We start from the raw sequence: 26288 nt of genomic DNA, 5'->3' as shown, positions 1-26288 counted from the left end.
AAATGGCAACGGGGTACTTTAAAATACAGTAGAAGCTCTCTTAGCTGCCATAATTAAGAATAGTTAAGTGGTGGTGGGGGAGGGGTGGCTGACTAAAACGGAATTCTTAAGAAAAATTACACGCCAACTTTATTATTTATTTTTGGCTGCACTGGGTCGGTTGCTGCGTGCAGGCTTTTTTCCAGTTGCGGTGAGCGGGGGCTACTCTTCTTTGCAGTGTGTGGGCTTCTCATTGTGGTGGCTTCTCTTGTTGCAGAGCATGGGCTCTAGGCGCGGGCCTCAGTAGTTGTGGCTCGCAGGCTCTAGAGCGCAGGCTCAGTAGTTGTGGTGCACGGGCTTAGTTGCTCCGTGGCATGTTGGATCTTCCCGGACCAGGGCTCGAACCCGTGTCCCCTGCATTGGCAGGCGGATTCTTATCCACTGTGCCACCAGGGAAGCCCAGGCCCACTTTAATGTAACAAAACATATAAACATAGCAATATTTTAATGTTGGACCAAGACCTTTTCTTTATGTATCTGTTGACCAGACTTCTTATATTGTCTTTCTTAAATTAACTACACCCATCATGATGATCTAAAGTGGGGGTGGGCAAACTTTTCCTGTAAAGGGCCAGATAATAAAAGTTTTAGGCTTTGTGGACCTGTAATACAGTTGTAAGCCCTCAACTGCTGTTGAAACACAAAAGAAGCCCCAGACAATATGCAGACAAATGGGTCTGGCTATGTTCCACTAAAACTATTTACAGAAACAGAGAGCAGGCTAGTTTGCTGCACCCTGATCTATAATTCCCTGTTTTGATTTTAGAATGGAGCAAAAAAGATACTTTAAGAACATTTGAGAATAGAATCCTCTGATTTTCCTCTGTAATCATTTTCAGTTGTTTACACCCATATCTAATTCACAGTCCCTATATATTTCTTTTTTAAGTGTTTGCCTTTGAGTCTTTAAAAAGCAGTTGCCTATGGCTTTTATAGAAAGAGCAGCTTCTCCTGCATTCATGTCAGTTTTGAAAACATTATGCCAGTTACAATACTTCTGTAATTTAAACGGGTTTAAAAACAGGCACAACTGACTCTTGGTAAGCAGACAATTCAGCTGATGCGAGCAATAGTACAGAGACGTGCCAGAATGCAGCCTCTCCTGGCTGTGTATTTTACAGAGGAAAATGAAGAATATCTCTAACCTGGCAAGTAGGGTAAATCAAAGTCAATTAAGCGAGCTTCTACTGTAGTATACTTCTATAAGACAGCCAAAAAAAAAAACCCCAAAACAAAATATCTAAGATAGAGTTGAATGTTTTCATGTAACAGATAACATAAAAAAACGCATATGGAACTTATTTTTAAAGTGAGAAATCTGATGTTCTGATTTGGGATCCCTATTTTTACAGATAACTTAGATGACTTATCACATAATATAAATCTACTACGTTTTAGAATTAAACCCCAGCAATTTATAAAATATTCACAGTAAATGACTAAAAGAGGATAAATACAGAGTAACAACATAAAACAGTCTAAATGGTAAGAACTTAATGATGAAGTTGCCAAAGTAATACTATTTTTTGATCACCCAAATCTGATCTATGACCATGGAGTGAGGGATCTCTACCAGGACTGTGATCTTTTAAGAGAGTTTTTATCCATTATATCTGTAAAACCAAAATGATTGCTATTTAAGCAGCTTAAAACACCCACTATTACTTATGGTTTACCAAATAATCAAGTCTATACCTCTAGATTGAAGGAGGTCAACTTCTTTCAGTGTACAGTCAACATTTATCTGGAGTTGTCTGTTCATGCTTCTCAATCTTGTCATTTCCTCAGGCTAGTAAGAAAGGACCCAAAATAGCAATTGTGGGAAAGTCATTATCAAGCCCAACATTTAAGAACTGCTATTCACGTTAATCGTTCTGATTGGTTATTACCAAGAAAATGGCCCTAATCCGTTAGAGGACATGTTTAAGAAGTCCTGTATGTTTTTCAAGGAATAAAGTGGTGACATCAATATGGCCACATATAAACAAAATCTGCATATAATGTGGCGGGGCTGTAATACTACACTATGTTCTCTCATACAAATACTACCATATTTTAATCACAAAGCATTGAGAGTATTTTACGTCTACGTTTTCATGGTAAGGGAAACTAAGAATCAACCTTTTAAACAAGCAACGTCCACGATTTTAGTCTCGTCAAGGCTGGTAAAAATTACCACAGTACTAATTTTAATTAATGCTTATTAATTGTCAGGCACTATGTTCACCAGAATTCTCTCATTCTTTCCTCAAAACAATCTTCCCAGGTAAGTACTGATATCACCCCCAATTTATACATGAGAAAGCTGAGGCACAAAGAAGTTATATCATTTTCCCAAGGTTATAAGAAACATAATTGATAAAGCCAGGATTTATATAGAGGTCTTCCGTATAAACTTATATAGAAATCTTTGTCTTTTTTTCTAGATCAAAGGAAGCTATTAATCTAGTACATGAAAATTTCAGAAACAAATGGATTCCATTCTTCCTCCAACTCTGTTTCCTTCTGCCTTGACCTTTCCAGCCCAGCCTACTCCCTAGGTCTTTCAGGGGCATACATGAGACTCTGAAATGTGAAGAGAGCCCTATTTTTCAGTTAAATAAAGCTTTTTGGAAGCTGCTACTTCCCTCGAGATTCTGAATTTCCTTACTATTTACATATATGTACAGTAAAAAATAACAGTTTAGACTCCAGAGGCAATGGGTACTGAATCCTTCAGCACAGCACAGCTATTAACCCAGTTACTCAGGTGATTTCAACTACATGAAGTAAAAGATAAATATCTGCTATGATAGGAAGACAATACTGTTAAAAACATGTAGTTTTGCTAAAAACTAAATACAAAAGAAAAATAAGCAAAATGGGTTATCTTAATTACCAATAATGCAAAATATTATGCTGTTAGGACATATTATCAGAATAACTGGGAATGCCCATTACATTAGCAGGTGTCAAAAGTTTTAAATGATTTAACAGGCAGAATATAATAAGAGCTACAATCCCTTAGAATGCTAGGGGAACAAAAAAGTCATTGAGAAATATTTATTAGGGACTGCTTTCCTTTTCTCCTTCCTAGGGGCAAACCATGTGATGTTAACATGCAAAATGCTTACACCTTGTAATTAAATATTAAAAGTTTAAAACATATCTGAGCATTTATATTAAAGATAAAGCACTTGGTCAAGGGTTTCAAAGAGTGATGCTGTCTTCCTAGGAATATGTGAAAGAACCTATTCTTTTCTTTGTAGAATCACTGGGAAAGTACCTAAAGGAGCAAATCCTTCCTATGTATTTGCAGGGGGAAGGGAATGTTTCAGCCACAGCAGTCCTGAATAGTGAAGCTCTGTAACTAAGTATGGAAATATTATAATATACTTTATACTCAAGAGGCTACTATACATGGGCTTATAATAACAAAAAAGCTCTCGTCACCACGCTCATTTCCAAAGACAGTAGAACCACTGGAACTTGCTAAAACTAAGAGTTTATCTGTAAGATTCCTACGTCTATCTTCATAGCTTCTGATTGAGGGAAAAAAAGTTGTTTCTGAAACATTACTACCATTTGTCCAAAAGTATACGGTATTTTCATGGGGGAGGGGGTTTCAAGATTGGTTGTGTGTAATTCAGACTTGTTTGTAAAGTACCAGGATGTTTTATATCTGACCTTTCCAAGTAAAAAATTCTAAGCTTTTTTCCAAAAGGTGGCAGAAATACCCTGAGTCACCTGTTCCATCAGTTTAAGAAGTTGTCTCAGAGACCAAGGTCGAAGACCACTAATGTTCTTTCATGGTTTGGCCCCAGTTACGTGTCTGGGATTGTGGGTTGGTCCCAAAACCCAATTAATCAGGACAAGATGAATGAAGGGGAAAAACTTGTGGGAGGGAATAACTGGAAGCTCTCTGATTATTAAAATCTTATTTTTCCTTCAAGGTATAACTTAAATTTCCCCCTTCTCCATGAAAGTGTCCCATCTTTGAACCCTACTAGCAAAAACTAACATTTCTATCTCAGAACTCTGAAAGTACTTAATATCACTACTATTTAGTTGGCCAGCACTTCTGATTTACTGTCTTACGTTATCTTTTCCCGCTCTCTCTCTCTCTCTCTCTCTCTCTCTCTCTCTCTCTCTCTCTCACACACACACACACACACACGTACAGGTTCACAGACAGATATATGTATGTCTTTTCACATACAGATGTTGTTAAGAGATGACATCTCCCACAGCATTTAATAAAATGCTTTGCAAACAGGAGACTGAGAAAACTGATGGCCGTTATGCATCCTTCACTTCTGCCCTCCTTGGAAAGGTTATTTCACTGCCCCTCTATAATCATCTGCAACTGCACATATAGCTGGTCACAAACCTGCATTTCAGTTTCATGAGGCACACAGGTTTCTAACCAATTTTTTTATACACTACTTGGTAAGAAATTAGTTTGAAACGTAAAGGAGGCAATATGTGCTTAGCAGCAAAAAAGTTAATTCTCTTGTATAATCCTACACGAGTGGGACAATGATAGTGATACCCATTTATTGAGCACCCACTTCACACCAGGCAGTTTACATATACTGCCTCTTTATCTTGACAATAATATTAAAATATACCTCTTATAATTCCCGTTTATAGATAGGGAAAATCAGATACAGAGAAGTTAGAACCAGTGAGTAAAGAGTTATTCTGGCTCCAGAGCCTATGTAGGCACCCTTTCAACTACATCATGGTGCCACGAATGAGCCTCTATGAACAAAAAGGGAATTATGACTAAATGCTTTATTTCTTAATTAATTTCCTACATAATATATACCCTTAATGTTATACATGTTCCTGAAGTTAAAAGGAAATCAAGTTTTTTCAAAGTATTTCAGATTTGTGTTATGTATATATTATATATACCTAAAGCAGATTTCTCCAGTATCTTGTAAACAACATTTATTTTGTAAGAATACTATCTGTTGGGCATTGTATAAATTGTTTAATGTATATTATCTTACTTAATTCTCACAAAAATCCCATGAGATGGGTACTCCCCAGAAAACAAGCATAAAGGAAGTTGCTTATCCAAGGATATATGAGTGACACAGAAGGAGCAGAAAGAAGTAGGATTCAAATTCACACCTGCATTGAGAGCCCAGATCTTAACCACCATGTATAATTGTTCTTCAGCCACGCATTCCTATTAGTCTTCTATTTTACTCTAGGCCTGGCAGTGGAAACACATGGGAATCACACACTCAAATTTCTCACCTCTCAGATATTATCACCCACATGAGCCACTAATCTCTGAAGCTGGGTGATGGCTACACAGGAGTTCACTATACTATTCTGCTTATTTTATGTATGTTTGAAACTCTGTAACAAAAAGTTAAAAATAAATTATAGCATAGGGCAGCAGTTTGACTAACTTCCCTCTTTTTCTAAAGAAGTCTCATCAATAAAAGCTCTCGTGTAAAATCTGGTTTTTTTTTAAAGCACTGATCTATGCTACCTTAGACAATTCTCTACTTCCAACAACAAAGAAATCAATAGGGCTTTAGCAGGGATTATTATACAGCAAGAAGTTGCTAAAGAAAGTTTACATGGTTATTTTAGAGAAATGACTTCTATGCTAAGAAAATCTGTTTATACTCTACAAGTACCTAAAGGACTCCAAAGTGCCCACCCACCACTGGTGGATTCCCATTTGGGTTATGTTCTTCAATATCTCCCCCAATCAGAGGATATAATTAAGATTTTGATTGGGGAAAAAAAATGAGGCATAGATGTGATTTACAGTATCATCTTTCAGTTAAAGAAAGCTTCGTAGGGCTTCCCTGGTGGCGCAGTGGTTGGGAGTCCGCCTGCCGATGCAGGGGACACGGGTTCGTGCCCCGGTCCGGGAAGATCCCACATGCCGCGGAGCGGCTGGGCCCGTGACCCATGGCCGCTGGGCCTGCGCATCTGGAGCCTGTGCTTCCGCAACGGGAGAGACCACAACAGTGAGAGGCCCGCGTACCGCGGGGGGGGGGAAAAAAAGATAGCTTTGTAATTTTCCATGTGTCTTAAGTAATTAAAACCCTTCCTTCTCACTTCTGATATTGACTATACTTAGGTATTTAGTCAATATTAGAAAAAATTCCATTACATTATTAAATATGCCTTTTTCTCAATAGTTAACTTCTCAGAAACTTCCACTGGTTCCCCATTACCAGCAGAATACAGTTCAAACACCTCCACTATTCTACCTATGCATATTAACCTGTTAAGACATCAGAAATCTCAGCTTAAATGAGGGAACTGTAAAGACTCCTTAAAGTCTGTCTTGACTTCAAGCCTTCATTACCTCATGCTCTTTTTCCCTTCTAAAATGCCTTCCCCTTTCCTCTATGCCTACATAGCAATACTGTACTGTTTAGTATTTTTAGGTTATGCTATAATACTGATTTTCATACAGTTATTAAATTAAAGGAAAAAGGTGAGTTCTAATAACCTTATGAAAATCAGATGAAAGCTAGAGACCTGCTTCCCATATAAACACACATATGAAACTCTGCATATAATTTCAGGGACTCACGGATCTCCTTTGAAGCCACGAACTTCAGTTAAAAACTTCTCTATGAGGGCATAGCTGCAGACATCCTGTCTGCAAGAGGCCTGACATATACACTAACTTCTCTAAACTTGTGCACTCTGAGAAAGAGATTACCCTTAGTTAAGAGACAGTAAGAACATGAGGAATGGCTCCATGAAAAAGTAGAGATTAAGTTCAGCCCTGAAGAACAGACAGCATTTATACGTATACACAGAGCTTCAGAAGACCACTGCAGCAGGAGCGTAATGTGAGCGAGCAAAAAGTGTATTGAGTATACACGGATAAACTAGCTGATGTATGAGTTCTCTCATTACCCGTGAGCAGACACAGCACTTACCATACTGTATTACAGTTACCTACTGATGGGTCTATTTCTCCCACTAGCAGGTATACACTAAGCTCCTAGTATAGGACCACATTCATAAACTGTAAAAAAAAATGCTTGTTGAACGAATCAATGTTGAAAGAGGAAATGATAGGTTGGATCACAGAAAGCTTGTGATGTCACAGGATTTTAGGACACCTGTTTCCAATTTTTCGGAATTTTTAAAGAACTTTAGAACTCACAAATATTCACCAACATGTTAAAAATATATTACCGAATCTTTTCATGAGAGCAGTTCCTGTTAGGACCGCTGTTAATACTATTATCTTAGTTTCTACAATTATTTACACTAACCAAATTGCTCTGCTTTAAAATATTCTATAGTCAACACTTTCCCAACATGCATATTCATCTTGATCTAACTCATGTGCATTAATGTACTTAGAAAAATAACTTTTAAATGTTTGAAAAATATATATACAATATGCTTAAAAGGATAAATGAATACATGAGAACAATGTATAAAATATTTGGTCAAGGTGTACTTTTCATTTCTATTCGGACAGAAAGCAATTTATAGTGAATGAGATGCTTTACCTTGATTATAACTGTCAGTATTTGAAAATAGTGATGAGTCTATGGAATTCACACGACAAAGAAAAATAAAGCATCAAATTATTTTGATGAGAAAAGAAGGCAGAAGTCCTTCATCCATTGTTTAAAAAACAGAAACAAAACCAAAACTGTGCCAGGAACAGAACCTAAAAGAAAAACAAACAGCCTGGACAGCCAACATGTCCACCTTCCTATCCATGCATCCTAATAGAGCGTACTCACCGTTGGGATCGCAGTGGTGCAGCTGACCCTTCTGAGCCGTCTCTGCATCAGGTCATGCTCCATACTGTTAACTTCAGCCTTCAATTGCTCTAGCTCCTCTTTCTCAAGTTTCAATTGCTTTGCTAACCTCTCCATCCTTGCTCGCTGATGTAACAGCAAGGCTATAGCATTACAGATAAAGTCATTGCAGAAAGTAACATTGAACAAGTGACTGGGAAATTTCTATATGCATTGCTAATGTACGAAATACCTGTAAAGAACCCTGTCATTCAACTTCAGGTGACATTTACTCTCATGTCTTTCTAATGCTATTCTGCCTTCAAATCTGCTTTAATTTAGCTCTTGTAACTTCTGCCAAAATGACACCATCTGTACATTCCTCTTGTTCTACTGTACTTCATTTCCCCAAGATTCTCTTTAACTATACCTGTGTGCGTTTTAAACAGGCTCAAAACCAGGCATATTGAATTACAATCATAATTACTTCCCTTCTTATATACTGAAAGAATACTAAATTATCACATATCTTGAAACAAACTTTTAAAATACTCTATTCTCCTTATATTTAGTTAGGTCCACTGTGAACTAATCCAATAATGTTCTTCATTACCAATCCCACTTCTTATAAATATATTACTTATAAATATTACACCCTTCAGGCCATCCTCTTAGAAAATATTCAAATTTTTCACCTTGATAAACTTTAGTCCACCCTCTATGAATCTTTTTTTCCCACTCTGTAGTTTGTATTTTTGACAATATTGGTTTCACTTCTCTATATTTTTCTCCCAGTGAATGTTCTTCCTAAAAAAGAAGTCTTTTAGAGGTCACTATTATCATGCCTATATTTTTATATTTTAAAGCAAAGTCTGTAGATGATTCTGAAGCACTAACCCTATTCTTAATAGCAATGCTAGTGCCCAATATTTAATAAATACTAAACATTTAATTAAAATTAAACAGCTAATATAAATTATTTTATTTTGAATAGAAGACTGCCACCTCACCACAAAGATTAAATTTCAAAAAAAGGGTAAAATTACCTTGTGTATAGGCGTAGTCATCTGATCCAGAACTAGAACTTCTCTGATATTTATGGCTTCCCTTTTCTCCCCCAGAGCCTGGTATCACTGAAATGGGCTGAATAGGTTCTGGGGCTGCAGAACGTTCTTCTTGGTCCACTAAATTTAAAAGATTTTCAGTTGTTGCTCGGCCTACAGTAATTTTAAAAACTGTAGTTGGGTTTGGTATCATCCGAGGAGATGGTGATGGAGCGCAAGAAGGTCCAGTTGGCTGTGTATATGTAATATACACAGGATTGACACTAAATGGAGGTTTTGGTTGACTGGATATCCCTCTTGAAGGAGAACTTGAAGGTGGCGTGGTGGCTGTGTACAATGAGTGCTGATTCCGTGGAGATGGCTGATTACTGATAGGTGAAGGACTCCTATTAATTGCTGTCCCAGATCTCTGAGAGGGTTCGACTGTAATTTCTATCTTCTTCATGGATCCTTTGGGTAAGCTAGATGGTGTATATGGGAGATAGGCTACTGAATGACTTCCCTGTTTCTGATAGCTAGGAGGTCCTTGTTGATATGGATGGGGTGGAGTAGTTGAAGGACTAGGTGGCATAAAGACATGGGAACTAGGGTGGCCCAACTGGGATGGCTGTACTTGATGCTGTGGAGAGCTGAAGGGTGAAGGACATTGAGAAGGTGGTGGTGAATGGTAAGCAGGTTGAGGGATCTGCTGTTGTTTGGGAGAATACTGAGAAGGTTGATAGTTCTGTTGATGCGGATAAACAGGTAAAGGACGCTGGCTATAATGAGGCACTGGGCCCTGTGGTGAGGACTGCCATGGCGTACTCTGAGGAGTTTGTCTTCCTGATGAACTCTGAGATGTCTGTCTAATATAGATAGAACCAGGAGACCCATAAAGATTGCTTGGAATTTGTGGAAGAATTTGTAAAGCTCTTGGTACAGTCTGTCCAGAAGGGAGGTTCTGGGATACTGTAACAGTAATTGGATTTGTACTATACCGAGGTATGTGCATGTATGAAGGAGGTGGCGGTGGTGGTGGTGAAGGCCCTTGCATAGCAGATGGATTCATTCCTGTTTGAATGGAAGATGGCTGTTGAGGTGGCTGTGAAGGAGGAGTAGCTGTACTTCTGTTCTGTTCATTCATAAAAAATGGATTGTAGTTGGGAGTAGCAGCGACAACAGCTGGAGCTGAGTGTGGTTCCTGAACTAAACATATCAGCTGTTTGCCTGCTGCATGCTGTGGATCAATATGTCCATCGCTTGAGCTATGTACCAGTGTTCGACCACCGTTAAGTTGCACTCCATCTCCTGGGTGGTAGCTACTAGGAGAATGAATACCCAGGTTAATATGCAAAAGGCGATTTCTATTCATCCTGTTGTCATCTGGACTGTGGTATTCCATATATAAGTATTTGCTACTCTCCTGGGAAAGCGCGCGGCAACAGGCTTCAAGATTGTTGTTGTTCTAGGGGGAAGAAATGGTAAAAATAACATTGGCAAAATGGACAAATCCTAATAGTGGGAAGTCAAGCTTTGCCACAGAATTATGTAAATATAACTGTCACAGAATAAGTAGAGAACAGTATTTTAAACACAAAAAAGCTTTATGGTCATTGACCCTGAAAAGGAGATCCCAAACAATCCATATTATTTTACAGACATTTAGCTCACATAACTAGTACTACGCCGCTACTGCTACTGCTACAGAAATGTAAAGTACCTACTAATGAACACTGTGACTCAACCCCAACTTTTCTGACTCCAAATCCAGGACTCATCTTACACTTGTTGCATCTCAACAAATTAAAATGCTGGGCTAATCTTGGATTCACCACACTTGCTGTAATATATAAGTATAAGTAATATCCATCATTAATATTTAAACTGATAAACATGAAAATAACCATGCATTAGTTTTCAAAAGGTAATGAAACCCCAAACAGAAAAAAGTTATAATAAAAATTCCTAAAGACTCAAAACAACAAAAATTCTAAAGCAGCCTTTACTTTTCGTTTAACCAAAGTTAACCCTATCTAACTTCAACTGTCTGTTTCATTATGGAAGATTAAGTTAAAAAAAGATATCAGTATAAAAACAAATCCACTTTTTTTTTTTTTTTTTTTTTTTTTGCGGTACGTGGGTCTCTCACTGCTGTGGCCTCTCCCGTTGCGGAGCACAGGCTCCGGACGCGCAGGCTCAGCGGCCATGGCTCACGGGCCCAGCCGCTCTGCGGCATGTGGGATCTTCCCGGACCAGGGCATGAACCCGTGTCCCCTGCATCGGCAGGCGGACTCTCAACCACTGTGCCACCAGGGAAGCCCCAAATCCACTTTTTGAATTACGGTTCCGTGACTTTGCCAAATTATGGTAATTTAACACAAAACCAGGTCTTCACTGCCTTAATGAAATTCATTCACACTCCCACAGTCTCAAAAGTTTTTACCCGCTCAAACGTAGCTTGGTAAACTTCCAAAATCTTTTAAAGATTTCAATTTTTTGAATTATATACACACACAAAGATGGTAAACAGCAAACTGACATTTTAGATGTTCCAAGTGACAGTAATCAAACTAATAAAAGGTTTCCTCTTTTGAAAATTTTAAGGTACTATAAGATAGTTTTCCATTAAAATTCAGAACTATTTTATTGGCCTAAAACACAATTATTCATTACCTTTGAGATAATCTATTGAAGTTTCCCAATTATCATGACCTTCTCCGTATTTCATAAATATATATACAGATATGCACATATACACATATTACTATATTCTAGGGAAAAGTACATTTTATATAAAAATGAAAGCAAACACTTCACTTCTGCTGAGAACCAAATAAAGCTAAATGTAAAACAGGACATAAAATGTTTGAATTTTAGAGCTGAGAGGACTCTTAGGGTTCCCATCTACTCCAACTCAACTCATTTACAGATGAGCAAAGAGATGCCTGGGAAGTTACATGACTTGATAACAAGCGCTTAACTAGTTAACTGGAGAGCCAGTTCTAGATTCTTGGTCTTCCGACTCCCAGTGCTCTTTCTACTATCACACAGTAATTTCAAGGGACAGGATGTTAGGCCAAAAGTACATTACTATACTGAAACTTTAGGAAGTAAAAGAAAATTCAGTCAAGCAAACCTTTGGAAAATGAATTCTCAGAAATTCAAAGAATTGCTTTATCAAAAACTCCATAATAACTTTTATCCTTCTCCTTATATAAAACTTTTGATACTAAAATTCAAGTACTTTTTAAAATACTTTCTGAGCCAAGGAAAAAAGTAATTGTTGAAATGTAAGAAAACAATTAAATTTGGGCTTTTTCTTATCCTGCTTGAAACCATGCTGATCAAGGGAAGGAAGACAGATATTAAGAGAGAAGACAGATATTGCTAGACACTATGCAAATTTGGAGCCAAAGGATTCAAACTGATTGCCAACAAGACAATGTCACTGACAGATATCTGAAGGGGAAAAAAAAAGATTATTAGCTCCTTCAAGTTTTTTAATAAACCTATGGATTAAAAGGAGAACAAAAACTAGAGTTTTATTTGAAACCTAAGCAGTAACAGACACTTCACTATTTAACATTTTTATTCATTATCCTAAAATTTCATGTTTTCTACATTGAATTAGGTTGCCTAATTAGTACTGCCACAAAAAAGATACAAATTTAAATGATGCAAAGTTGGAGTTGTCAGCCTATTCAAATGTATGTCTACAGTGACAAGCTGAGTACATTTTCTTAGGAAGAAAAATTTAAAACCACAAATGCAAGATATTTAAGTATAAAAATACCACCACAATAGATTCAAATGTCACATGTGACCTGCTAAATGTCTTAAAAAGAAAAAACAAAGGATAAAAAATTTATCAAACGATAAATATGAAGAATAAAGAAATAAAAATTGTTTAGCTGGATAAAGAGGTCAGAAGTTTTAGGAAGATATATGTGAACACTTATGAAAGGACTGAGCCAATAAAGCATCATACCCCTAAAAAGTGGTCCTAAACTGGGGGATGATAACCTAAGAGAGGCTTTAATGCTTGTGTATTAAATGCAAACTACTGGACAGGGAGGAAGGGATAAATTAAGAGTTTGGGATAAAGTAGATAAACAAGGACCTACTGTATAGCACAGGGAACTATACTGTATTCAAAATCCTGTAATAACCTATAATGGAAAAGAATCTGAAAAAGAATGGATATATGCCTATGTATAACTGAATCACTTTGCTGTACACCTGAAACTAACACAACACTGTAAATCAACTATACTTCAATTAAAAGGAAAAAAAGGCAAACTACTGAGTCTTATATACTTTAATGCAAACAGAGAAACTTTCCAGAGCCAGCAGGTGTTAAGTGTCCATACTGATAAACAATATTAATCCCAAAGGAACAAAAAAGTAAAAGACTTAGAACAATGTAAGTTATCAAATGTTCACTGAGTTGAATTTAAAGTTCCATTCTTTCAATTTAGTAAAACGAAAACAATAAGCCTTGAAAAAATAAAGGGCTAAATAAAATTAAATTAAGAAAACAAGGTGGGGGCCCTAGAATAAGTTAGGAAGGTAACTGCTAGGAAGGTGATTTAAACTAGAAGGGTTTCACTCCAGTGGGAAGTACCTTTGCTCTACCAGAGACCAAAATGGGGCTAAAGTAAAGAGTGGAAATTCAGACTGGAAATGTTATGGTAGAAAAAATAAAGACAAGCTATAACACAAAAACGAGACCTAGTAGAAGGGCTTGCAAACAAAGGAAGCACCTCTGTTACCACCACTGATCTGTGAGTCTCTATTTGCAATTAACCTCAACTATATATAGGTTTACATTATATCCTGAGCAGCTCACACTGTAAGGGAGAAGCTTGCATATTATGCAGTAACATAGAGTTTGGACTGATTGTGTAATTACGGAAGTCCAGTGAGCACGACAGAAATACCGCTCCCAAAAGTCAACCAACTAGGGAAATGCTGTAACCCAAAACACACTGCGATTCTGTGAAGGATGATGCAAAACTCAACAGGGGGAGTGTTAGGCCTATTTCTGTGGCCCCTTGAGTGGGAAGAGACGTTCTATCAGAGATGAAAGATTTATTTCAATAGAAGACAACAAAAGTAATGTGATTAAAGAAAGTAGCCTTCCACTTAAAATTAGATATTAGTTAAGCATTTACTAACTAGAAAAACAGTAAGAAAGGGAGGGAACTTTCTAAAAACTTTAAAAAGTAGGCTAAAAAAGTATATAGTTTAAGAAGTTATAATGATAAATTTGAAATCCAAATTCAACTCTTAAGGATTTGGGGACTGATGACACAACCCCCAAAATTTAAGAAGTGAAATGCATGAAGAATCTTTTTGCTACATGCCTTTATTCTTTTCTCTAAATCACTGGTTCTCAATGGGGGAGATTGTGCCTCCCATGGAACACGGAGATTTTGTGTCCCATGGAGACATTTTTGGTTGTCACAACTGCAGGGATACTAATGGCATTTAGTGGGTGGAAGCCAGGGATGCTACTAAACATCCTACAATGCACAAGGCAGACCCCCACAACAAACAATATATCCAGCCCAAAATGTTGACAGGGCCAAGGTTGAGAAATCCTGCTCTAAATGTTCCCCCAACATAAACAAGAAAACTTAACTGAGTTCTAGTCACTACAACACAAAGTCACCTCTAATAAGGTAAACTGTAACTTTAATATCACTATCATTGGTGGGTAATCTACCTGTAACATGCACTGAGACACCACACCCTCCGGAATCTCAGGGAAACGTTGTCGGAGGTCATGGAGAACCTGCATATCAAGCTGTGGACTGTTTTGCGCCATGCCAGAGCAAATGGTGGTCAAGCTTCTCTTATGAAATGGATGCTAATCGGTCTTCCAATAGTAATGATCTTCCAATACTGCAGTCATTTTCTATTAAAAGAAATTAAAGTATGGTTAAATTTAATTACATATTTCACTTTATTCAAATAGAAACCATCAATACATTAAAATGAGCAATCTAAAATAAGTATACCAAATTCTAAAGTTGGAAAATGGACAAATTCTACTTAGCCAAAGACTTTTCTGATGGAATATATAGCTAATCACTGGTTTAAAATCAAGAACGACAGAATTCCCAAACCTTCAGTTCCATTTTAATGCTTCAAAAATGAAGAAAGCAGCAGCTAGATTAAAAATACAGAGTATTATTATTTGGCAACCATATTTTTCTAAGTCTTGAGAAATCCTACTTATGTATAATCACTCATGTTTTCCTACGGGCTATCATATCAGTCCTCTAAAGCGGGATAATCATTTTGATGTCTGAAGTAATAAAATCAGGCAACAGGAATTGATAATAACACCACAAACCACACATGTCCTGTTTGCCTTACATTCTCCCTGTACTTTGAAGCCAAAAGGCTTGAATTTGAACTCTGAGTAAAGCAAACCCAATGTCTAAATGAAACTACTGGGCAAACAAAAATGGAAATGCAGAATCCTTTGCTTTCAAAGATGATGCTGGTGGTCCATCAGTAGCCAGACTTGCCTAGCTAAGGTTTCACCTAGTTCTGGTGCAACTGGCACAGGTGCAAAGATGCCAGGATTTGGGGGCACAGTTTGAGTAGAGGCAAGTCACCCCCAATCTCACTGGTATTAGTCAAGTTAAGCACCCATGTAAATAAAGGCAGCTAGTGAAGTAATAATGAAATCATAAATCAAGTGGCACCATCAAGGTCAATTAACTGACCCATTTTTCATCTATCTCTCCCATTTTTATGACGGGAAAAATGTACAGTGTATACCATACAATCTCATAATATTTCTGCTGTGATCACTCATGAGATGGTAAAATATTTTTAAGACTGAGAATTAAACACCTGCATCTTCGTAAGATGCACGGAAATCATGATTTTAAGATGCAAGTCTAAACTACACAATAAGGGAGGGTCATCCCACACCAAATCCATTTCTTGCAAACAGGCCCTGAGACTTTAAATAATACCATTACCTGGGGCAATGTACAGAACTACAGAGAATTCTTTTTTTTTTTTTTCGGTACGCGGGCCTCTCACTGTTGTGGCCTCTCCCGTTGCGGAGCACAGGCTCCGGACACACAGGCTCAGCGGCCATGGCTCACGGGCCCAGCCGCTCCGCGGCATGTGGGATCTTCCCGGACCGGGGCACGAACCCGCGTCCCCTGCATCGGCAGGCGAACTCTCAACCACTGCGCCACCAGGGAAGACCCAAGAATATTTTAAAACCTTAAAATGCTGCAGGAAAATACTGAATTACTTTTGCTGCTTTATAATTAAGTATATAATTAAAAAATAAATACCATGTAATCTCAAATTTGACTTTCATTATAAGCAGGGAATTTCATTTTGCATGCAATCTCTTGACTTTTACTGGGCATCGAGCTCTCTTTTCTTCCTTCTAAGCCAAGACTGTCAAGAGTAATTATACTCTTTGTGTCTACAAGGTGGCAACAAAGCCCCTATGGATAAGACTCTGCCTAACCTCAGGTATAAATAGCTATTAGGGACTGCTTTAATGACTTCCAACATCAACATGGAGGATATCTAGTGAATCTAAAGAAAAATCAAAATATGGGAAAAGAATAAAGATAACTTCCAATATGCACATATATATAGGCTTTCTGGCCTCCATATACAATTCTGCTCTCTGCAATGCATTCCTTAGTCTGCTCTAATCTGGCTCAAATCACTGTTCCACTGAAATACTCTCTTCATCATCTCTCTGCTGCTAAATTCAGAGGATTTATCTTCTGGTTCCTATGCCCCTTGACCTTTGCAGCATCTGACACTACTGATCATTCCTTCCTTTTTTCAGCCTCTATGACATCACACTAGCCTGGTTTCTTCCCACCTCTCTTGTCACATTAATGCTTGCCTGGTTTGGGCCCTAAGCCGCCTCGTCTTCTCATTCTACATCCTTGTGCCTAGTGATGACCTCCACTACTAAGGTTTCAAAAACATTTAAAGGCTGATGATTCCCAAATTGCTATTAAGCACCATGCATGCTCTCTCTTAAGACTCCAGACACATAGAGTCTACTGCCTACACACAGCACCATCTGGATAAACCCAAAGACATTAGTCAATATGTACAAAAAGGAACTCCTTACCACAATCCTTCCCCAAACACTGTGTTCTCTCTATGAATGTTACTACTATTCACTCAGTTAACAAAACTAGAAACCAGAGCGTGCTCCTTGACTTCCCATTCTTACACAACCAACTAAACAAGAATATTAAATCAAATGGGTGATGGTGTGTACCCTGGTTCTGCCATTTAGTAGCATCTAGGAAAGATACTCAGCTTTTAAGCCTTTGAAGCTTCATATTTAAAAATGGAAATAATTGTAGGATTGTAGTAGAATTTAAAAGGCAAACAGTAGTAAGTCAGGAAGCATTAGTTACTATTATTCAGGGCATGTCTGAATATTGTTCTCATCAACATTATACTAGCAACTTCCTGCTGCTCTTCCCACCTCAGGTCTTGCCTTCCCCCACATCACAGCCAGAGTATCTGTTTTCTAATCTCAACCAAACAGTGCTATGTGTGATCCTGTGCATGGATGTCCCACATTGCCTCCTCTCAGGGCATTAGCCCATGATCATCCATCTGCCTGAGATACTTTTCTATCTTCCTCCCTCCCACTGCTTCTCCGAGCCATACTGATACCGTACATGTCAGTATTGGTGGCACCTCCTCTAAGAAGGCTTCCACTGACAGTCACCACCACCCCCCGCAACTTAGTCCGGCTGCCGTAACTCTCCTCCACCTACTCTGGGCTAAAGGACCCTCCACTATGCTTCCACAGCAGGCTGTGCTTATCCTCACAGGAGCACCAAACACACTATACTGGAGCCACCTGTGTATCTGAAGGTCTCACATGTGGAACTGTAGCTCCACCTAGAATGTGTTATGCCAGAAAGTGGGGACGTACTCAAAGAATGATGGGAGCTTGTTACAAGAACCTGAAAGTCAGCTTGAAGAGGCTCCCACTGACCAAATCTGTGACAATTTGAGCACCAAAACAATTAAGGACAGTAATGAATTACAGGCCTGTAGAAAAGCGGAACCCGTGAGTCCTTAGCCCGATAATAAATAGTTAAATAGGCACACACACAAACAAAGGCAAAGGGAGGGCTTTTGCTTAGTGGAATCCAACTGGTAAATGTGTGCAGGAAGTGCTGGAGCTGGAAAAATCATCATTTTGCAGCCATCACAGTACAGACTACTTCAATAAAGAATCATCAATGGATGCTAAATCTAGGGGGAAATTTGGATGAAGTTAGGCTATATTAATGGTCTTAAAAGTGTCTCCCCAGAGAACTGCTTATTAGCTGCAAAGGAAAATTTAACTATATAGTAGATAAATCAAACAACATCTTGGATAATCAAAATTAACATCACCAATGAGGGACAGATGGACAGCACACGCCTCCAGATGTGATACTGTGAGAAGAATATATCACTTTATAATATTCCAGTTAGGAATATGTAATCTGAAACTATTCATTAAAAAATAGACAAAACCAAAATGAGAAATGTTCTGTTAAAAACAAAAAGCAGGGAGTGGGAAGGTGAAAATGTCATCTTAAAAAAATGCCAACGTCATAAAAGACAAATGCTAGAAAAATCAAAGATTAAAGGAGATACTAGAACCATGACAACTAAATCTAATGACTGATCTCAGACTGGATCCTATACTAAATGGAGGAAATGTTATAAAATAAATGAATGGATCAACTGATAAAATTCAATGTGGATGGTACATTAGGAAAAGTATTCTACCAATGTTAAACTTATTGAATTTAATCAATTTACTGACTTGGTAATTGTGCTGTGGTTATATACGAGAATATCCCTATTTTTAGGAATTAGGCAATGAAGCATTTAGGAGTAAAGGGCAACTTTACTTTCAAATGGTTCAGGAGAAACAATCAAATATATGTATATGTGTGCATATATACAAACATGCACACACACACATGTGCACAGAAAGAGGGAGCAAGTTACAAAAGCGCAAAGGAAAAGGACTTACAACAAGATGGCAGAGTAGGAAGGCCCTGAGCTCACCTCCTCTCATGGGCACACCAAAATTACAACTATTTACAGAGCAACTATTGATAAGAAAGTCAGGAATCTACCAGAAAAGATCTACAACTAAAGATATAAAGAAAAAACCACAACAAGATGAGTAGAAGAGGTAGAGTTGCAGTATACTCAAGACCCAAACCCCCAGGTGGGCAACCCACATACAGGAGGAGAATTACAACTGCAGAAGTCCTCCCCAAGGAAGGGGTCTGAACTCCACATGGGGCTCCCCAGCCCTGTCATCCTGCACTGGGAAGACGAGCCACCAGAACATTTGGCTTTGAAGGCCAGCAGGGCTTTCCTTCCAGAGAACCAAGGGCAGTGGGAAACAGAGACTCCACTCTTACGGGCACACACAAAATCTCACATGCTCCAGAAACCAGGGCAGAAACAGTAATTTGAAAGGAGCCTGGGTCAGACCCACCTGCTGACCTTGAAGAGTCTCCCAGAGAGGCAGGAGGCAATTGGCACTCACCCTGGGGACACAGACACTGGTGGCAGTCATTTGGGGGAGCTTGTTCTACCATATAGACACTGCTGTTGGCAAGCATCACTTTGGAATCCTCCATCTAGCTTATGAGCCTCAGGATCCCACAGAGTCCCTGCCCACATGCCTGTAGGCACCAGTACTGGGATGCCTCAGGCCAAGCAACTAACCAGGTGGGGATGCAGCCCCACCTACCAACAGAGCAGCAGTAGCCACAGGACCCACTAGGCCCCTTCCCCACCCACCATCAGGTCAACAACAGCTCTTAGACAACTTGAGCCCCTCAGCCAGCCACGCTGGGATCCAGCCCCACTCGCCAGTGTGCCAGCACCAGCTTTGGACACCACGGAACCTGCAGCCAGTCGAGTCAAGAACCGGCCCTACTTACCAGCAGGTTGACACTAGATCTGGGAACCCCGGGCCCACAACTACCCACCCCTGAACACGGGTCTGCCCACCAGTAAGCCAGCACTAGCTCTAGAACACCTGGGTTTCTGTAGCCAGTTGCCTCGTGACCTGGCCCACCCAACCAGCAGCTGGCAACCACTGCACAAAGCAGGACCTGGTGCCCAACCAGACCAGGAGCCAGCCACACCTAGCAAAGTGACATAGTCAGCCTGCCACAACAGAAGGACCCACACAGCCCACACCCCTAGAGAATAACAGCTCTGGTAACCAGAGGGGAGTGTACTGCTGGAACACTTAGGATGTCTCCTACAAAAGGCTACTTCTCCAAGGTTGGGAAATATAACCAATCTACCAGATACACAGAAATAAAAATGGCAGTCAACAGAGCAACATGTTCCAATCAAAGGAAAAAGATAAAACCCCAGAAGAAAAACTAAATGAAGTGGAAATAAACCATCTACCTGATAAAGAGTTCAAGGTACTGACCATAAAGTTAATCAAAGAATTGGGGGAAGAATGGATGAACACAGTGAGAAGTTTAACAAAGAGTTAGAATACATAAAGAACCACAAACAGAAATGAAGACTACAGTAACTGAAATGAAAAATACACTAGAAGGGCTTCCCTAGTGGCGCAGTGGTTGAGAGTCCGCCTGCCAATGCAGGGAACACGGGTTCGTTCCCCGGTCCGGGAAGATCCCACATGCCGCGGAGCGGCTGGGCCCGTGAGCCATGGCCGCTGAGCCTGTGTGTCCGGAGCCTGTGCTCCGCAATGGGAGAGGCCACAACAGTGAGAGGCCTGTGTACTGCAAAAAAAAAAAAAAAAAAAAAATACACTAGAAGAAATCAGTAGTAGACTAAATGATACAGAGGAATGGATCAGCGAACCAGAAGACAGAGCAGTGGAAATCACTGAGCTGAACAGATTTAAAGAAAAAAAAAAGAATACAAAGAAATGACGACAGTTTAACGGACTCCTAAGATATCATGAAGCATACTAACATTCGTACTATAAAGGTCCCAGAAGGATAAGACAGAGGGAAAGGGGCAGAGAACATATTTGAAGACGTAACAGCTGGAAACTTCCCTAACCTGGGAAAGGAAATAGATATCCAGATCCAGGAAGCAAAGAGTCCCAAACTGGATGAACCCACAGAGGTCACACCATGACACAATGAAATTAAACTGGCAAAAATCACAGACAAGGATAGAATATTAAAAGCAGCATGGAAAAAGCAAGAAGTTACATACAAGGGAACTCCAATAAAGCTATGAGCTGTTTTTTCAGCAGAAACTCTGCAGGCCAAAAGCAAGTGGCATGATGTATTTAAAGTGACGAGAGGAAAAAACCTACAACCAAGAATACTCTACTCGGCAAGCCTCTCATTCACGTTTAATGGAGAGATCAAAAGTTTTACAAGCGAAAGCTAAAAAAGAGTTCAGTACTACCAAACCAGCTTTACAAGAAACATTAAAGGGCCTTCTCTAAGAGAAAAAGAAAAGGCCACATCTAGAAATGTGAAAATTATGAAAAGATGGGATCGGATCAAGATGGGCAGAGGAGTAGGACGTGGATCTCACCTTCTCCCAAAAATACATCAAAAATACATCTACATGCTGAACGATCATCACAGAACATCTACTGAACTCTGGCAGAAGACCTCAGACTTCCAAAAGGACAAGAAAATCTCCATGTAACTGAGTAGGACAAAACTAAAAAAGAAAAAAAAACAAGAGAGAGAGAGAAAGGAATCAGGAGGGATCCTGAGCCCCTGGGAGGGAGCTGTGAAAGAGGAAATGTTTCCAAACATTGGGAAGTCCCCTCACTGGCGGGAAGATCATCTGGGACAGAAGCAGAGCTTCGGAGCCTCAGAAGAGAGTGGAGAAACCAGTTTGCAGAAGGCAAAGCGGAGTGAGACCTGCAAAGACGGTCAGTGCCAACACCCAGCACTCCCCAGCCTGAGACGCTCGTACACTGGGGCAGGCAGGGGCTGGGTGCTGAGGCTCGCAATTCGGAGGTCAGACTTGGGGAGAGGACTCAGGTTGGCTGTGTGGAGACAGCCTGAGAGGGCTAGGGTGTGATGTGCCACAACCAAGGGAGTATGGGAAGAAGACTGGGCCTGCCACAGAGGCAAGGTGCTATTGTTGGGGGGCACGCAAGGAAAGGGGCAGGACCACCATAGGAGCTTCTTTCTCCGTGTGTACTATCAGGCAATAGGGCACTGCCTGCACAAGCTCTGGGGTGGGCACGAACCACAGCTGCCACATCAGACTCGAGAGGTGGGTGCTGATTGCTGCCACTACCGAGAATTCTGTGAACAGACACCAACCACTGTCCCCGCATTCCTGGGAGCATGCGCAGGCCACTCACCTTCACACCCCCATCAAGGGAATAACAGCTAGCACATACTGAGGAAAGAGACAGCAAGCATCCAAAGCAAAAGCAGCCCTCACGCCAAAACAATATTAAACCCACACAAGCTTCACGGGGACACTCCCACATAGAAACAGACCTCCAAGATTACAGGAGATAATTGTTCTCCTAAACGCACAGAGTAAGAGAAATATAAGCAAAATGAAGAAGCAGAGGAACTACTCCCACTTAAAAGTCCAAGAGAATTCCCCTGAAAGAACAAACAATGAAACAGTCCTCTTCAGTCTAACAGACACTGAGTTCAAAAAAAGAGGTAAGAAAAATACCAAAGGAATGAAGAAAGGCTATCAACAGAAATGCAGATTACTGTAAAAAGGACCGAGAAACTATAAGAAGGAGCCAAGAAAAATTAGAAAATTCATCTGCCAAGACAAAAGCTGAACTAAAAGCAATGAATAGCAGAATGAATATTGCAGGAGAAAGAATAAGCAATCTAGAAGATAGAAAAATGGAAATTAATCAAAACGGCACACAAAAAGAAAACAATATAAGAGACCTATGGGATAACATAAACATGCCAATCTACGCATAATAGGGATTCCAAAAGGAGAAGAAAGAGAAACGGGGATTGAAAATGTATTTGAAGAAATTATGGCTGAAAACTTCCCAAACCTAAAGAAGGAACCAAATATCCAGCTATAGGAAGCACAGAGGGTCTCAAACAAGATGAACCCAAACAAACCTACACCAAGACATATTGTAATAAAGATGGCCAAAGTTCAAGAGAGGATTCTAAAGGCAGCAAGAGAAAAACAAAGAGTCAATTACAAGGGAACCCCCATAAGGCTATCAGCTGATTTCTCAACAGAAACACTGCAGGCCAGAAGGGAGTGGCAAAATATATTCAAAGTTTTGAAAGAGAAAAACCTGCAGCCTAGAATACTCTACCCACCACGATTATCACTGAGAATAAGAGGTGAGATAAAGAATTTCTCAGACAAGCAAAAACTAAAAGAATACAGCAATACTAAACCTACCCAAAAGAAATAATGAAAGGTCTTCTCTAAATAGAAAAGAAGTAAGAAGATATTAGGAAGGAGTAAATCACAATTGTAAACTAAATTACTTAAATAAGCCAGTATACAGATCAAAAAGGGGGAAAAAAACCTACTGGTGAAAGTGTTGATAAACAGAAGGAACGGCAAAAGGGTAAACATGAAGATGTAAAAAAGGACATCAGAATCATAAAATGTGGGGAGAGTTAAAAAATGTAGATTCTTTTTTTTTTCTTAGAATGTGTTTGAGCTTATATGACTATCAGTTGAAAAGAAGCAGATATAGGAAGGGATTAACATACCTGAAAAACAGGGCAACCACAAATCAAAAACATACAATAGGTTCACAAAAACCAAAAAGAAGAGAACACAAGCAAAAAATCAAACCACAAAAAGAAAAACAGAAAGAAAAAGATAGGAACAAAGAAGAAACATAGAATCCACTGGAAAACAAGGGTTAAAATGGCAATAAACACATATGTATCAATAATTACCTTAAATGTCAAAGGACTGAATGCTCCAATCAAAAGACATAGGGTGGCAGACTGGATAAAAAAACAGCAGCCTACAATATGCTGCCTGTAAGAGACCCACCTTAGGGCAAAGGACACAGAGATTGAAAGTGAGAGGATGGAGAAAAATATTTCATGCAAACGGAAATGACAAGAAAGCAGGAGTCGCAATACTCATATCAGACAAAATAAACTTTAAAACAAAGGCCATAAACAAAGATAAAGAAGGATACTACATAATGATAAAAGGATCAACACAAGAAGAGGATCTTCCACTCGTGAACACATATGCACCTAATATAGGAGCACCCAAACACATAAAACAAATACTAACCAACATAAATGGAGAAATTGAAGGGAATACAATAACAGTAGGAGACTTTAACACCCCACACATATCAATGGACACATCTTCTAGAGAGAAAAATCAATAAGGCGACAGAGATCCTAAATGATACAACAGTTAGACTTAATTGATATTTGCAGGACATTACATCCAAAAAAACAGAATACACATTCTTTTCAAGTACACATGGAACATTTTCTAGGACTGGGCACATACCAGGGCACAAAACTAACCTCAACAAAGTGAAGAGTACAGAAATTGTTTCTAGCATCTTCTCTGACCACAATGGCATGAAACTAGAAAAAAACCGCAAGAGAAGAAATGACCAAAAAAAGACTACATGGAAACTAAACAACATGCTACTAAAAAAACCAATGAGTCGGGACTTCCTTGATGGTGCAGTGGTTAAGAATCTGCCTGCCAATGCAGGGGACACGGATTTGATCCCTGGTCTGGGAAGATCCCACATGCCGTGGAGCAACTAAGCCCGTGCACCACAACTACTGAGCCTGCACTCTAAAGCCTGTGAGCCACAACTACTGAGCCCACACACCACAACTACTGAAGCCCACGCGCCTAGAGCCCGTGCTGTGCAACAAAGAGAAGCCACCACAATGAGAAGCCTGCACAACGCAACAAAGAGTAGCCCCCACTTGCTGCAACTAGAGAAAGCCTGTGCACAGCAACGAAGACCCAAAACAGCCAAAAATAAATTAATTAATTAATTTTAAAATACCAAAAACAAAAACCAATGAGTCAATGACAAAATAAAAAACAAAATTAAAAAATACCTTGAGACAAATGACAATAAAAACACAATCATACAAAATCTTTGGGATACAGCAAAAGCAGTTCCTAAGGGAAGTTCATAGGGATACAGGCCTTCCTCAAAAAACAAGAAAAATCTCAAATAAACAACCTAACCTACCACCTAAAAGATTTAGAAAAAGAACAAACAAAACCTGGGGGGACTGGTTCAAGATGGCAGAGTAGAAGGACGTGCTCTCACTCCCTCTTGCGAGAGCACCGGAATCACAACTAACTGCTGCACAATCATCGACAGGAAGACACTGGAACTTACCAAAAAAGATACCCCACATCCAAAGACAAAGGAGAAGCAACAATGAGACGGTAGGAGGGGCGCAATCACAATACAATCAAATCCCGTAACTGCTGAGTGGGTGACTCACAAACTAGAGAACACTTATACCACAGAACACTACCCACTGGAGTGAAGGTTCTGAGCCCTACGTCAGGCTTCCCAACCTGGGGGTCCGGCAACGAGAGGAGGAATTCCTAAAGAATCAGCCTTTGAAGGCTAGTGGGATTTGACTGCAGGACTTAGACAGGAATGGGGGAAACAGAGACTCCACTCTTGGATGGCACACATAAAGCAGTGTGTGCATCGGGACCCAGGGGAAGGAGCAGTGACCCTGGGGGAGACTGAACCAGACCTACCTGCTAGTGTCAGAGGGTCTCCCACAGAGGTGGGGGGGTGGCTGTGTCCCACCGTGAGGACAAGGACACTGGCAGCAGAAGTTCTGGGAAGTACTCCTTGGCATGAACCCTCCCAGAGTCCACCATTAGCCCCACCAAAGAGCCCAGTAGGCTCCAGTGTCGGGTTGCCTCAGGCCAAACAACCAACAGGGAGGGAACCCAGCCCCACCCATCAGCAGACAAGTGAATTAAAGTTTTACTGAGCTCTACCTACCACCAGTCCCTCCCATCAGGAAACTTGCACAAGCCTCTTAGATAGCCTCATCCACCAGAGGGCAGACAGCAGAAGCAAGAAGAACTACAATCCTGTAGCCTGTGGAACAAAAACCACATTCACAGAAAGATAGACAAGATGAAAAGGCAGAGGGCTTTGTACCAGATGAAGGAACAAGATAAAACCCCAGAAAAACAACTAAATGGAGTGGAGATAGGCAACCTTCCAGAAAAGGAATTCAGAATAATGATAGTGAAGATGTTCCAGGACCTCGGAAAAAGAATGAAGGCAAAGATCGAGAAGATGCAAGAAATGTTTAACAAAGACCTAGAAGAATTAAAGAACAAACACCTAGAAGAATTAAAGAACAAAGAGAGATGAACAATACAATACCTGAAATAAAAAATACACTAGAAGGAATCAATAGCAGAATAATTGAGGCAGAAAAACGGATAAGTGACCTGG

The 26288-nt window shown here is 39.7% G+C and overlaps 1 protein-coding gene and 1 long non-coding RNA gene across 5 annotated transcripts in view; one reads left to right on the top strand and one right to left on the bottom strand.

Moving 5' to 3' along the window:
- The window catches only part of LOC137217497 (uncharacterized), a 56663-nt gene extending 53870 nt beyond the window's left edge, over positions 1-2793 (top strand). For both annotated transcript variants that reach the window (XR_010940116.1, XR_010940115.1), the window contains exon 7: positions 2466-2793. This is a non-coding gene — a long non-coding RNA (uncharacterized lncRNA). The remainder of the gene's footprint in view (positions 1-2465) is intronic.
- TAB3 (TGF-beta activated kinase 1 (MAP3K7) binding protein 3) overlaps positions 1-26288 on the bottom strand; it is a 101735-nt gene that overhangs the window by 17115 nt on the left and 58332 nt on the right. For 2 of the 3 annotated variants that reach the window (XM_067724420.1, XM_067724421.1), the window contains 4 exons: positions 14544-14735; positions 8819-10280; positions 7776-7936; positions 1735-1828 (listed from right to left, as the gene is read on the bottom strand). In XM_067724420.1, the coding sequence (XP_067580521.1) occupies positions 1735-1828; positions 7776-7936; positions 8819-10280; positions 14544-14645 (1819 nt within the window). In that variant the 5' untranslated portion in view covers positions 14646-14735. The remainder of the gene's footprint in view (positions 1-1734; positions 1829-7775; positions 7937-8818; positions 10281-14543; positions 14736-26288) is intronic. The other variant, XR_010940113.1, reaches the window with a different exon arrangement.

This window comes from Pseudorca crassidens, chromosome X, assembly GCF_039906515.1.
Source record: "Pseudorca crassidens isolate mPseCra1 chromosome X, mPseCra1.hap1, whole genome shotgun sequence".
Lineage (NCBI taxonomy): Eukaryota > Metazoa > Chordata > Mammalia > Artiodactyla > Delphinidae > Pseudorca > Pseudorca crassidens.
Note: the sequence above shows the minus strand (reverse complement) of the source record. Positions and strands in the feature narration are given on the sequence as shown.